General features: G+C 38.5%; 1 protein-coding gene and 1 long non-coding RNA gene across 16 annotated transcripts in view; one reads left to right on the top strand and one right to left on the bottom strand.

Annotated features, from left to right (window-relative positions):
• The window catches only part of NIN (ninein), a 99,667-nt gene extending 87,375 nt beyond the window's left edge, over positions 1 to 12,292 (top strand). For 7 of the 12 annotated variants that reach the window (XM_045059903.1, XM_045059899.1, XM_045059901.1 and 4 more), the window contains 3 exons: positions 2,350 to 2,550; positions 6,098 to 6,211; positions 8,353 to 12,292. In XM_045059903.1, coding sequence (XP_044915838.1) covers positions 2,350 to 2,550; positions 6,098 to 6,211; positions 8,353 to 8,562 — 525 coding nt within the window. In that variant the 3' untranslated portion in view covers positions 8,563 to 12,292. Of the gene's footprint in view, positions 1 to 871; positions 933 to 2,349; positions 2,551 to 4,349; positions 4,875 to 6,097; positions 6,341 to 8,352 lie in introns of those variants that run through there. The other 5 variants (XM_045059906.1, XM_045059905.1, XM_045059908.1 and 2 more) reach the window with 3 other exon arrangements.
• The window catches only part of LOC123386072, a 79,773-nt gene that overhangs the window by 33,536 nt on the left and 32,503 nt on the right, over positions 1 to 13,734 (bottom strand). The window lies entirely within an intron of this gene.

Genomic DNA, 13,734 nt, shown 5'->3' with positions numbered 1-13,734 from the left:
AAATTGATAAGTAACAGGGTATATACTTAGGCAGTGGCAGATCCTCTCCGAATGTTCTGCTAACAGGCCAATTCTTCTCCCACCTGCTCGAGCCGTCCTCAGAAACCCCCATCTCTTCCTAACCCCCCTTGACATGATTAGCCATCATAAGCAATTTCCCTTCATTATTTTTCAGAATTTTTAAGATCAAGGAATTTCAGGAAAGCTTTCTAATCTGATGTAGGCACTCCCTTGAGGGAAGGCATCTCTCCTCATCTTTCTATGCCAGTTTAAAAGTCGCTGATGTAATACAATACATATCCATGCTCCAGGGCATGCTCCCACATCACTAGACTAGAAAATAGAAGAATTTGAGTCACACTCTGGGGCTCTTTGAACTGCATGAGGCGGTGTTCTATAAACAGTTCATTTTGAACATTCAAAAAAGGGGTTCCAGTCCATATCAGCACTTCTCAAGTCCACTGGGTACCTCCGGTAGCCAACAGTTTTCAAACACTCAAACGAGAAAATTGCCATTTGGAGATGCAGCATATAAACTGTAAAACCAAGTATTTAACATCAGATCCACCCATGCTGGACCTGGAATCTTCTAAATAATTGTAGTGGGGTAGGTGGAGGAAAAGGTGGTAAGTTCCCAAACTCACATTGCAGTTGCAGGATCAGAGTCATAAGATATTTTAAAGTTTATACACGGAGAAATGTAAATGTTGGTGTTTTTGTAAGTTCTTTCTGACTTGAGCACACCTATTCAGGTATATAATATACCCAGTTTTAACTGTTCTCTTTTTGTAACTCATACTTTTCTTCCTCTCTTTATGACTCCTGTAATTTTCTTTTGTTTTTGTTTTGTCTGTGGCTAACCTGTACCTAGAACTCTGTGGTTGGAACTAGCAGAGAAGGGTGCAGTTCTCTGCCTGAGATAGTGTGTGAAGGTAGAACATTCGCTTTCAATCAATTTCATAGCATGGAGACCTCTCATTAGACTCCCTGTTCATGTAATCATTTCTACTGACTGTAACAGTTAATACATATTTAGGTAAGAGCCAGTATTCATTTTCAGTTTGCTTTAACTGTGGCATATGTCTGTTTACATTTAGGCCAGGATTTTCCTCAGTATGTAAAGATATATGTGAAGAAACTCATCCTGCTGATAGAAAATCATGGGATCGTAACTCTCCCTATTCTTTATTCCTGAAAATAAAATGGTGGGTTTTCTAATTCTGTAACTAGAAATATTTCAAAACGGGTAATCTCCCACCTCAGAACTTTAGCTTGAAGGAAATGGATAGTGGCTCTGAAGTTTCATGGTAAATGTTTAGTTATAGTCGTGTCTTAGAGGGCCTATTTCCCCTCTCAGAAGCCTTGAGGTGCTTCTTCTTGAGTTTGGTTCTTGGTCGTCTTCATTGCATGCCTTCTGTTGAGTCCTCAGTCCGCTGAATGTTATCGACAGATGTGGAGTGCCATGCTTCACTGGCCACATGCAGTGTGCATTCTCCTTCCTTTTCCTCTCCCCAACTTCCGCATGTGATACACACATCATTGTCTTACGGTCTTGAACAAGTATTTCTATATCACCCTCTGTCCCCGAATTGCTTATCTTACAGTGCCATTTAAGAGTTGAACATTGACAAAATAAAATAGGTTAAAATAATTTTGGATAGGAGATTGACTCAGTTGCTAACCTGGAAAATAGTCATTGAACATTTGCTTTTAAGAGTCTTTATGAATGGTAAGGAAAGTGGCAAAACCCTAAAGCTGAACCACTTTCTCCCCTTTGCTTACCCCAACTTGTGTCTTTATTTTTATTTTTTAATGCTTTTATTTTTGAGACAGAGAGAGAACATGAGCAGGGCAGAGAGGGAGACACAGAATCCAAAGCAGGCTCCAGGCTCTGAGCTGTCAGCACAGAGCCTGACGTGGGGCTCAAACTCATGGACTGTGAGATCATGACCTGAGCCAAAGTCGGATGCTTAACCGACTGAGCCACCCAGGTGCCCCGCTCTTTTCTTAAACAGGCATAATTAAAAGTTCTAGTGCCAGAAACAATGAAGTAGAATTCAGACACATGACTTATATCATGTAGCTCCATCATGAGTGAGGAAGTACATCTTTTAAGTCTAAAACTTTTAAGAAATCCTACTTCTTAACTATATTGTCTCCTAAGGAAAATGACCCTTCCCATTATTCACTTCTTACTCAAGTCACATACTGTCCTGTGTTCAAGTGATCAGTGGGTCTGAGAGGCCATTAATGAATTCATCAGCTTCGTTCCCTCTGCTTGACATTTGCAAGGGCAGCTCTGTGCTTGAAGGCACTGCGGCTGACCAGGGCTCCGCCTCTGTCCTCCAGATGCAGCACCTGAGGTCCACTGTGATGCTTAGCCCATCCCCTCCCACGTGGGATCTCCAGCTGCGCCAGCAGCAAGCCTGTCCGACGGTGCCCAGGGAGCAGTTTCTGCAGCTTCAACAGCAGCTGCTGCAGGCAGAAAGGATAAACCAGTGCCTGCAGGAGGAACTTGAAAACAGGACCTCCGAAACCAACACGCCGCAGGTACGAGGCTCTGTTTTCCCTCACAGTAAACTCAGATCACCTAATTTGACCTGTTTATTGGGAAGTTCTACCCGTTCAGAGGTGGAGATTAAGAATTTACGTGTCTGTTGAAGAGTCCCACCTTACCTGTGTTTACAGACCCACGGAACTGCAGTGTTGTTTGGGTTTGGTTTTTTGCAGTGATGCTTTTGAGCTCTCAGCTTCTAAGCTGGGTGATGAAGTGTTCTGGGTCTCCTTTGCACATTCGTAATCCATGACGAAGGATCAGGATCACTTAAGCACAGTGTACAGCTGACCTAACAGTTTTTGACTTGACATTTGTCTGATGCCAGAAATATTACAGAATTCAAGTGCACCTCTAGGATACACAGTACTAACACAGCCCCCTAGGTTTTCCTGTACCAGAGGGGTACAACCTGAATTCCATAGAATTCACAAGTGGGGACTTTGTGGAGTCAGTGACAAAAAGGAAAAATGTCAACTATGTTTTTTAAAATGATCTAGTTTCAAAAACTCTTTCAGAAAATCAACATCTTTTTCCCCTTCCCTTTGAGTTAGAATCATCCTAGCTTCTTACAGACACAATCTGATACAAGCTGGGTTTTCAAATAGTTCTCTTAAGTGCTTCATTCATAGTCCAGCTTTGCTTGTCGATTTTGTTTATTCAGAACCAATAAAATTAAAATTACTCCTTCATTTGTATAATTTTAAATGAATCCTTTCTGGTTTGGATGTTCATCTTCTGTCTCTCAGTGGACATTTAATAAGGAATTTCCCCAACTCCTTTTCCCTAATTGTCTCAAAGTGGCTTTGCAAAGTCAAATTAGCACTACAGTTACACAGTGGAGCAGTTCTGTCTTCCTCTTCTCGTAGTATATATCTATGGTTTGTCATTATATCCTCTGTCATCTGCCCTTTCAAACAAAAGGTTACAATTAGTTTTGTCTTTTGTGCTTTAAAAATCCACATTTTTGGAAGCTTCCTCTATTCCGCTTGTTTCCAAATATTAAAATTGTGTAGATGGGCTGTCGAAGATACTTCAGTAATTCATTACAGAATTGAGTTATAAAACCTTGACCTCAGTTTTTAACAGACATTGTATCCATTGCTTTCTCATTCACCCTGTTTTCAAAACATGTTCTTCCGACCCACCTGCCAATGTTTAAAAATAAAAAAATATCCTTTTACTCCAATTACTTCAGGATAAGATTAAAAAAAACCTTCGCACAGTTTTTGCCTAATTTTTTTCTAATGTTTATTTTTGAGAGAGAGAGAGTATGAGCAGGGGAGGTACAGAGACAGAGGGAGACATAGACTCTGAAGCAGGTTCCAGGCTCTGAGCTGTCAGCACAGAGCCTGACGTGGGGCTTGAACTCACAGATTGCAAGATCATGATCTGAGCCAAAGTCGGACGCCCAACCAACTGAGCCACCTAGGCACTGCAAAGACTGTTGAGGTTTTTGTACTAAAAAAACAAAAAAACAAAAAAACTTTTTTCTCCAGCCAGATGGCAGAGTGGACTGCTTATTGTTGTCTCTAGAATACCACTGCAGGCTCTCCTGTTTCTGGCCCCTGAGCTGACACTAATTTTAAGATTACAGAACATTATTAGAATCTGCACGTCGCCTCTGTGTGTGGAGTGATGTGATTTCTTCTTCCTCTGTGTTGCTTTGCTTGCATTGTAGTGTTAATGTGTGTGCTTTTAAAGATCGTTTGCATTATAGATGTGTGAATTTAGACTCCTCCCCAAACATGATCCTGACATGGGGTGAAGTATACCACTTGCCTTCTTTCTCTAGGCCTTGCTACCGGAGCAGCGAGCAGTGCATGCAGATTCCTACAGAAGGATTGGGCACCTGTGAAAACTGGGCTGCTATTGATGACATTTCTTACCATGGCAGCTACTCAGATGCACACGCTCCCCCCCCCCCCCCACCACACACACACAGAGACATAAGCTGGAAAACATTTTGGAATCAAGTGCTCTTTTAAATTATATTATTATTATTAAGCCTTTGCAGTATTAGGTCTCTTATTTATTAACGTAGAAATGACAGTTTGTGAATCAAATTCACAAATTTCAGCTTGTTACAAATCATTTTATTTATACCCTTTAAAGAATGTGGACTTGAGATTCTTGAAAGGATGTATTCTATATATTTTCTCATTCCATATGCTGTAACTATTTTTAATAAGAGGTACTACTTTTATATATGGAATTGGAAGAAAATTTGGGTTATTTATACTGTTTTGTATAAGATGTATCATGCTTTTTTGACAGGAAAAAAAATTTTGATGAAACAATAAAATAAATTTTAAATATATGACTGCCTTTGTTTTTCCTCTTTCCTCACTCTGGCCATGCTCCATGTTCTTTGAGTTATGTGTTTTGTTTTGTTTTGTTTTGTTTTTTAAAGCAAGTAGAAATCAGGCATCTTCCATTTACGTTTGACCTTTAAAAAGCCATTCTATCTTTTAAAATACAGGTTTTTTTTTTTAAGCTAAATGTTCTCAAAGCTTCTTTCTTGAAATTTACTTCCTGCATTAGACTTTGACCTACTACAGTTGTCTTCAAACTAATCACATGGTTTAGTTGTTTATATCTCAATAAATGCTGTTGCTTTATCCATACATTGGCTTCCAGTCCACGTTTGGTCATTCTCCATGCTTTTAAAAGGGGTTATACCATCAGCCATTAACACCTGAGTTTTGCTTAATGCTTGAAGAACCTTTAAAAACCTGAAATTCCTTACATGGACATTTTCATGACCTGCGGGGAGGGCAGCTGGCTGCACTCACACTCTCTTCAAAACCCACATAACTCCTTAACCTATCACTGTTGTGTGAAGAGAAGAGGAGAAGCCCTGGCTCTGTTTCTGCCCTCTCGTTTTATCTATGAGTTGTTCGTGGGGAGATTCTTAAGTTTTTTTTATGATAAACCCAGCCTCCAATCCAGATGTTTGCTTCACAATGGCAAGTCAAATTGGGAAACAGATGACAATAACTGGCAGGAAGAAGCCGGTTATTATAAAGAAAGGAACAGTAACACCCTCACAGTAATCAGCCATTTTACACAGGAAAAATGGACACGCAAATTGCAAGCTGACTGGAAATGCTAAGTGATCCTGAATAAACTCAGTTTTGTTTTGGTCTTGAGAGACCCACAGTATTGCCAAGGCCCAAGTCACAGATGGAAGGTTGATAACCTTATTTTTAATTTACCATTGAAAACTATTTTACTAGAAGAAGTGCACACAGGTACTAAAATACGGGTTTTAAGAATTTTGCTTTATCTCAGGGGAAGATAGTAACACAGGTAAGATTTTTTTTTTTTTAATCTTTGATTCTCTGATAGGATTACTTTTCTAATGTGCAACCCATGCAGTGTTCAGAGCCCCCATTTCATCAGAAATCCACCCCTCCCGTTACAAAGGCACATATTTACTGTCCTTTCTCTAGGCATCTTGTGGGAAAAATAAATTACTAGGGCTTTCTTTTCAGTATGGCATATTTTTCAAATGACAACACATTTTTTTCTTCCCTTCAGGGAAACCAGGAACAACTGGTAACTGTCATGGAAGAACGGATGATGGAAGTTGAACAGAAATTGAAACTGGTGAAAAGGCTTCTTCAGGATAAAGTCAATCAGCTCAAAGAACAAGTGAGCCTCCCGGGTCCTCTCCACCCACCCACCCCACATTCCACTTTTAACTCCAGTTTTACATTCCTTTATTGCCATTAACATGTTAATTTTTGTTGTCAAATAAAGGCAAATTCTACTACAAACGTATAGCAGGACTTAGGATTCACTGTCCCCCATACCACTCCAAAAATATGAATTCTGTATTCTACATTATTTTTCCAGAGCTCTCCTAAGGCCTGTTTGTCCACAATTTTAAAAATGTACATTTGCTAAGAGACTCATCTGGACCTAATGCATTCCTTAATGAAGTTCCGTGGCTCAAATTTAATTTTTGTAGATTTTATTTGCCCAAGACAGTAAACATTCTATTTAAATAACTAGAAAATTTATGTTGGTAAAAAATGGGGAGATAATAAATGGAATTTTAGCTTTGCTGTTTGCGACGGCTATGACGACTTCTAAAAGTCTTCTGGCTATATCCAGACCCCAAAAAGCTGTGCTCTGAATTAGAATAGGGACCCTGACCTGCTGGCGGCAGGTGTGGCCTGGGTTTAGAAAGTATTTGTGTAACCACTGAAGAGACATGCAAAAAAGGACCACTCTATAGTAAAGATTTATAGCTACTTTGGAAACTGAGATTAAGACCTGGGGAGGTGGGGGCAGAAATTGTCCCACCTGGTTTTCTAGACACATAAAACTTAAGAATAATAATACCAAGAGAAGGTCTTAATGGAGAATTAGACAGGAACTTTTCTTTGCCCAATATCTTAATCACAAAATAGAAAGAAAAAGTCTTACACAATAAGCATTTATTCAACCCTGTGATCATTCACCTATTCAAAACATAGTTACTACATGCCAAGTCCTTTTCTAAGTGCTAGAGATATGACAGTGAACAAAATCCTGCCAATGGGGAGCTTAGTTCACATACAAGGTATTAAGCATTTGGCAAGGTGGTGATTTTAAAGAAAATCCGATCCACTCTATTTTCAGCAGAGGGGAACACAGGGAAGAATACTTGATCTAACTCCATGGTTTAAAGAAAGTTTCCTGAAGGCCTCTTCAAGTATTGACAGCTGAGTAAGATTTGAACAGGTGAAGAAGTGTGAGAAGGGCATTCTAGGCTACGGGAACATCATGCAGTTACAACATATGGTGTGTGGACATCTACAAATATTTTGGCATTAACAGATCATAGTGTCCTGAGATGAGTAGGAGAAGAAACGGGAGAAATAGGGAGGAGTGGGCAGTAGAGGGTCTTAGGATGAAGAGCCAGGAGTGTTTTGTAAACAGCAGGAAGGAAGGGAGAGAAGAAGGGATGAATGTTTCCTTAGAACAACTCAATAGAGAAGGTTAGTATGTTACACTTGCCCGTCATCTAGATTCCAGGCTTCAGGTGTTACCGTCTTTATCATTGCCCTTTGCAATGCTAATAAATTAGCCACTCTCCGTTGTTCTTTTTTCCCCTGAAACCTCTATACTTTTAGATGCCCTGGTTAAAACTGCCTGTAAAATGAGGTGTGATGAGGGAAGGAAGGGCTGGAATACATATAATAGGAACCAAAATAAAATTATCGCAAGGCCACTGACAAGTTTTCCCATCCCTTGACTATGTATTTTAACCATAAAAATTAAAGTCTATCTTCTGACAAGTTCTGTGTAAAAGAGGAAGAGTTAAGGAAAAGGAGCTGCCCAGATCTTACCTCTGTATTATAATACATGAACCAAATTTTAAAATCATCAGTAGGTTATAGCTATGAATGGGAAGGAAACTCAAGCATCTGTTAAGAACAGAGTTAAAGTTCACACCCTAAACCTCAGAAGTTATGAAAGTATTTTGCTATTTTTAGAGAAAGAAAAAGCAGTAACACCTAATTTACTTAGGTGGGAAAAAAAAAGCTTTCATTTTTTGAGCTTTCAGATATCAATCTGTTCTTTTATTAGTGGCTTCTACAAACTTTATGCAAAGAAACAGCTTGGAAAAAGTGGATGTGCTCTGCCTGTATCCCTGATGCCACGTCTGATGTTAAACCTGTATTGTTAAATAAAAGAATATAATATAAGTCATTTGCCTTTATGAACAACTGTCCTAATGTCAGACCTTAAACTTAAGACAGTTACAGAAATGGAGTCAAAATGTTTCTGGTTTCTGTTTCTAGCTGTGCAAGAATACTAAAGCAGATGCGATGGTGAAGGATTTGTATGTTGAAAATGCCCAGTTGTTGAGAGCTCTGGAAATGACTGAACAGCGACAAAAAACAGCAGAAAAGAAAAATTACCTCCTAGAAGAGAAGATTGCCAGCCTCAGTAATATAGTCAGGAATCTGGCACCAGCACCACTGACTTCTACACCTCCCTTGAGGTCATAGCCAAGCCAAAGGATACACTCATTTGTGCACTTTACTGAAATGGATGGAACATTTCAGTAGGTTCTCTCAACCTTTTTTTTTTTTTTTTTAAACCTTTACTGGTTTAAAGTTCAGCTCAACCTAAAACTGCCAGCAACAGAACTGTACTCTCCATTCACTGTAATTAGTTTTTCTAAAGAGACTCTAATGGAAGCTGCAAATAGTCACATATTTCACTGTTTAAATTATTCCCCAGTTTTGAATTTTAAAGACATACCCTGATAGCCACCAAAAAGGTGGGTATATAAACACAATGCAAGAATCTTAAAACCCCCAGTTGTGAATAAGTTAAAAAACAAAACAAAACAATATTATGTACAAATGTTTGTGTAAATTCCAGGTATTTTAAGTTTTAGATCTGATGAGTTTGTTTTGATCTTTATTTGAAAACCAAATGTCTGTCTTCTTACACATTTAAATATGGAGAAGTCATTCTGTTTCCAATAATTTTGGCTCTTTAGTGAGAGACCCTGAGCTCAATAACCATGGAGGACAGAAGAGCCAGAGCCCATGTACTTGACCTTCTAACACCTATGGCAGTATTACCACTCCTGATGGATTATGGATACTAAAAACTGATTTACTCAACTGCACTGTTAACTAAGGTTAAAACTGTACTTGCTTTAAAAAACCCAACTTTCTTTAAGCATTTTTTTTCCTTCTGACAAGTTTCATTTGGGGAGCTTATCTTCTAAGAAATGGATAAAGCCACATTCTTATAGCATTTGAGCTATAAGGAAAGCACTGAACACAAACCACTTTCAACAGTTACTCTTAGAAGAGAGGCAAACCATGTGGTTTTCTCTCTCTAAAGTCTTGGAGTTCATCAACTTACTTTTAGGGTTGCTTCAAGAACTCAGGGAACAATATTTTAAATGGTCTTCCTGAAACACTGTAGGGCCTCTTTAAGAATCTGAAATGCATAAGCCATGTGACCTTATTTGTCTTAGATTTAGAGCCATAGGATTTTTAGTTTTACATTTTTACTGAATTTACTCTTTTGGAAAAAAAAGCATTGATTTTAGCGTTAAAAACCTAACTTGAAGTTATTATTTGTTTAACAGAGGAATAGGAAGTATGGAAATTTTAACCTAACACCTCAAATCTGATCATAAGAATTTCTCAACTCTGATAAGCACTGGCATGCATTCTGAGATAAAGGAGTGCCAAATAGGATTTTCCATTCAGTCGCAAGACCAGAACTTTCTAGAACAGTCAACATTTTAGAATAGGTAACTTTTATTTTCCCCAAGTAAAATCTTTGCTTCTAGCCCACTTCAGCTAGTCAGGCATTGGTGGAGGACTTACTATGTGTAAGACACAAAGCTCATCTTAACTAGCTATATGTTTTTGTAGGACAGCAATTAGATGAGAAAAATTCACTCTGATACATTCCTGGAAGTCCAAGCCCATCAATTTACAAGACAAATAACAGCAAAATCACATACTGCTTTATGGGCAGCAACAAAAGATGAAGCAAACCGCCTAAGAGGTCATATAGAGTTAACAAAAAAAATCTTTGGGCACCTGGGTGGCTCAGTGGGTTAAGCATCCAACTCTTGATCTCGACTCAGGTCATGATCTCACGGTTCATGGGATGGAGCCCCTCGTGGGGCTCTGCCCTGACAGCATGGGCCTGCTTGGGATTCTTCCCCTCTCTCTGCCCTTCCCCGACTTGTGCGCGCAAGCACTCGCGCTCTAATAAACAAAATTTTTTAACAAAATTTGCATCAAGCAACTTTAGATAGGTTTGTGGCCTAACCATCTATTAGTCCCACCTGACAACCTACTGCCAGCACCGGAGTCCTCACTACCAGAGCTCTGACAAGGCATGGCCATTTGTGGGACTGGAATTCACATTCATGAAACAGACCTTTTCATGTCTGGACAGCTCTTATCAGAAAGTCATGAATACCCCCCTGGAAAAATAATTTTAATTCTTCCCTTTAGTTATCCTTCAAAACATTTGATGTCTGCTATCACGCCTTCCTTAATCTTTCTTCCCCAGTACAAACATTACTAGTAAGCCTAACTACTTGTATGGCATAGGCTTTAACAGAGAATCTTTTTCACTTAAAACTGTGGATAGACCTAGGCTACTAAGGTCATAAATAAACTATGCATCTGTGGTATATTTATGTAATATGATTCAAGTTACTCAAGGTTATTGCTATCAAAACTGAACAAGCAAATTACTCAAATTACTGGCTTTAGCATATGATCACATGTGTTGTATTTTTTACATTATGAAAAGCATAGGTTAATTTCTCATTAATGTGTATTTACATGTATATAAAATGCTGTACAATGCATGTAAATAGGACTTTCTGGAAAGTTTTAGAAAACATTCAGAATCCCCTTTATCCAAAAATCAAAATGCTGCTCAAATGAAAGTTGACTCAGTCAATATCTAGGTGCTTATTCATTTCTTGCTTTACTGCACTTATAAAATTGCAAGACCAACATGAGAAATAGTTACCTTAAATTTACACATTTGTGCAGTTTATTTTTGTAGACTAGAGTGGGAATTTAGCTGGCAATTTATAATAGCACGTTATTTTATAGGCATTTAGCCACTTGTTTATTAAAAGCACTGGTTAAACTTTGTATTTCTGAACAGTTATTTATGTTAGTTTCAGAAAATGGGATCTTCATTTCAAGGAAAGAAAATCAGGTTTGCCTTTGTGATATGTTAACTGAGACGAAAATGTGTGTAACAAAGCCTACATTGTTCTATTTTTGCTTTCTTATGCTTTTTAGAGCCTGAACTCTTAAGCTCAAGTTGTGAGGGGAGAAAAGTAGAGAGGGAGGGGTAGAACTGATCACAGTATTTTATTTTTCTAGAACTCTTTTAAAACCCAGATTTTAAGAACTATTTTAAATGTGAATCCTTCCCAGGAGCTTCAAATGCATTGCTTACGTATTTAATCTCAAGCATATTTTACATAAATAGATAACAAAATCATGAGTTTTTAGGGTATCAAAGGAGGTCTTACAGGTCTAGTGTTTCAATAATGTACAAATAACCCAGGTCAGGTATTGTTATGATGAACTTTTTTTTTTTCTGGAAGAATGAATAAAAAGTCTACTTTATGGTCAACTTTGGCATGTAGGAATGATTTTTTGTGGGTTTTTTTCTTGAGTGAAGAAAAAAAAAAAAAGAAATGTGTTGTTTTTGTCAGCATCTTAAAAGGTATTCCCAATCCAGGCACGACTAAGTGCTTTGTAAGAGTATTGAGCAAGTCTTGTTTTGAATGGATTACCTATAATGACTCAGTGGAATGAGAGACAATTTTGGCCAAAAGCCAAGTCAAAACCTAACAACCAAAGTATTCCATATTTAAAACTTACTATATCATGTTAGGGCCTATTTGAACATCTCATAGACTAAAACAGAAAACACTGCATGGCATATGGATAGCTGTTTAATAATAAAAGTTAGGTCTTTATTTCTCAGCTTTTTTGAATGATTTAACATTATGAGAAGACACTTTCACACCATGATTTAAGGGAACACTGGTTTTGTGGAGGAAAAAAAAAAAGAGTTCATCAAAAGCCATCCACAGGATAACTTTTTTAAATAAAATTGTGTATGTGTTGATATCAACTTTGTATATTTCATCTTAGCCATTCTATCTTAGGAAGGTTTTAATGTGAGCTTAAGATGTAAATAAATAATTTTGCAAACATGGCTGTTTTGTATACATCCTGAACTTTTAAACAGTGTCCATGTGTTTACCATTGGTCCTTAGAGTAAAAGCATCAAAAATACTGCACTAAACACATTCTACAAATGCAGAGTCTCAGTACCCACTCCAGACCCAACACCATATTCTTCATATTCTGCATTTTAAGAAGATCTGAGCATTGGGACTCCATTTCTGTCATAGAATTGAGGACTTCTGGACCAGCCAGGTTGGGGTCTCTGTACCCTGTAGTATGGCTCATAATTTACTTCTAGAATCCTGACTTAACCTCAGGTGAGGCCCTACTTGAGATTGTGGGTGCTTCCGAAGTGGCTTGGTTTCACTTTTCCATCTTTATGGGTGACTCAAACTTTCTTAGTTGAGCTGCTCGTGACTGGTTAGATATATGCACGTATAGTCATAAAAGTTAACCTGAACGAACACTGAGGCACTAGCTGAATACTGAAACGTAGAAGCAAAATGGTGGCCAAACCAGACCCATCTCACAAGCCTTGTTTTATTTACTTTTCAAGCTTTTACTTATTTATTTTGACAGAGCAAGAGCATGCAGGGGAGAAGACAGAGAAAGGGAGGGAGAATCACAAGCACGCTCCATGCCCAGTGCAGAGCCCAATGTGGGGCTTGATCTCACAATGGTGAGATCACAACCTGAGCAGAAATCAAAAGCTGGATGCTTAACCAGCTGAGTCACCCAGGTGCCCCTCAAAGCTTTCATATCAGCCACATACTGCCTTTATGAGGCAAGAGCTATTACTCTTTACAGATGAGTAAATTGAAACGTGACTTACTCAAGGTCACACAGCCAGCTAAATAGGGCACTCAGGACTTAAGGCCCAGATTTGTCTATATTAATATGTTGCAGCAACACTTGTATCAATTTCTACTTCCATCAAATGCATACTATAAAGAAAAATCTAAATTATTCCTGGTTTACTGTATGATCTGATGGGGGTAGAGTATTTATACACACAAAAAAGTTAGGAAAATGTATCCATGTAGAAGATGGTTACACTTTGTTGATAGATTCAATACTATGGGCACTAGGATAAGGAAGGTTAACATCTTCAGGTATTTAATTTTTTTTAATGTTTATTTTTGAGAGAAAGCACGAGCCAAGCAGGGGCAGAGAGAGGGGGGACACAGCATCTGAAGCAGGCTCCAGGCTCTGAGTGGTCAGCGCAGAGCCTGACGTGGGGCTCAAACTCACAGGCTATAAGAACATGACCTGAGCCGAAGTCAGACACTTAACGGACTGAGCCACCCAGGCGCCCCAACATCTTCAGGTATTTTAATGTAGACTGGGGAAGGTTCTTCACCTATTCTATTAAAGGTAATTGTGTATGTGCTTCATTGAGATTAGTGTAACCTGTTTGCAGTCTCATTCATCTTGCATTCAAAAAGTCATGTTTTCTGATATTTACTTGGT

The sequence above is a fragment of the Felis catus genome, chromosome B3 (assembly GCF_018350175.1).
Source record: "Felis catus isolate Fca126 chromosome B3, F.catus_Fca126_mat1.0, whole genome shotgun sequence".
Classification (NCBI taxonomy): Eukaryota; Metazoa; Chordata; class Mammalia; order Carnivora; family Felidae; genus Felis; species Felis catus.
Note: the sequence above shows the minus strand (reverse complement) of the source record. Positions and strands in the feature narration are given on the sequence as shown.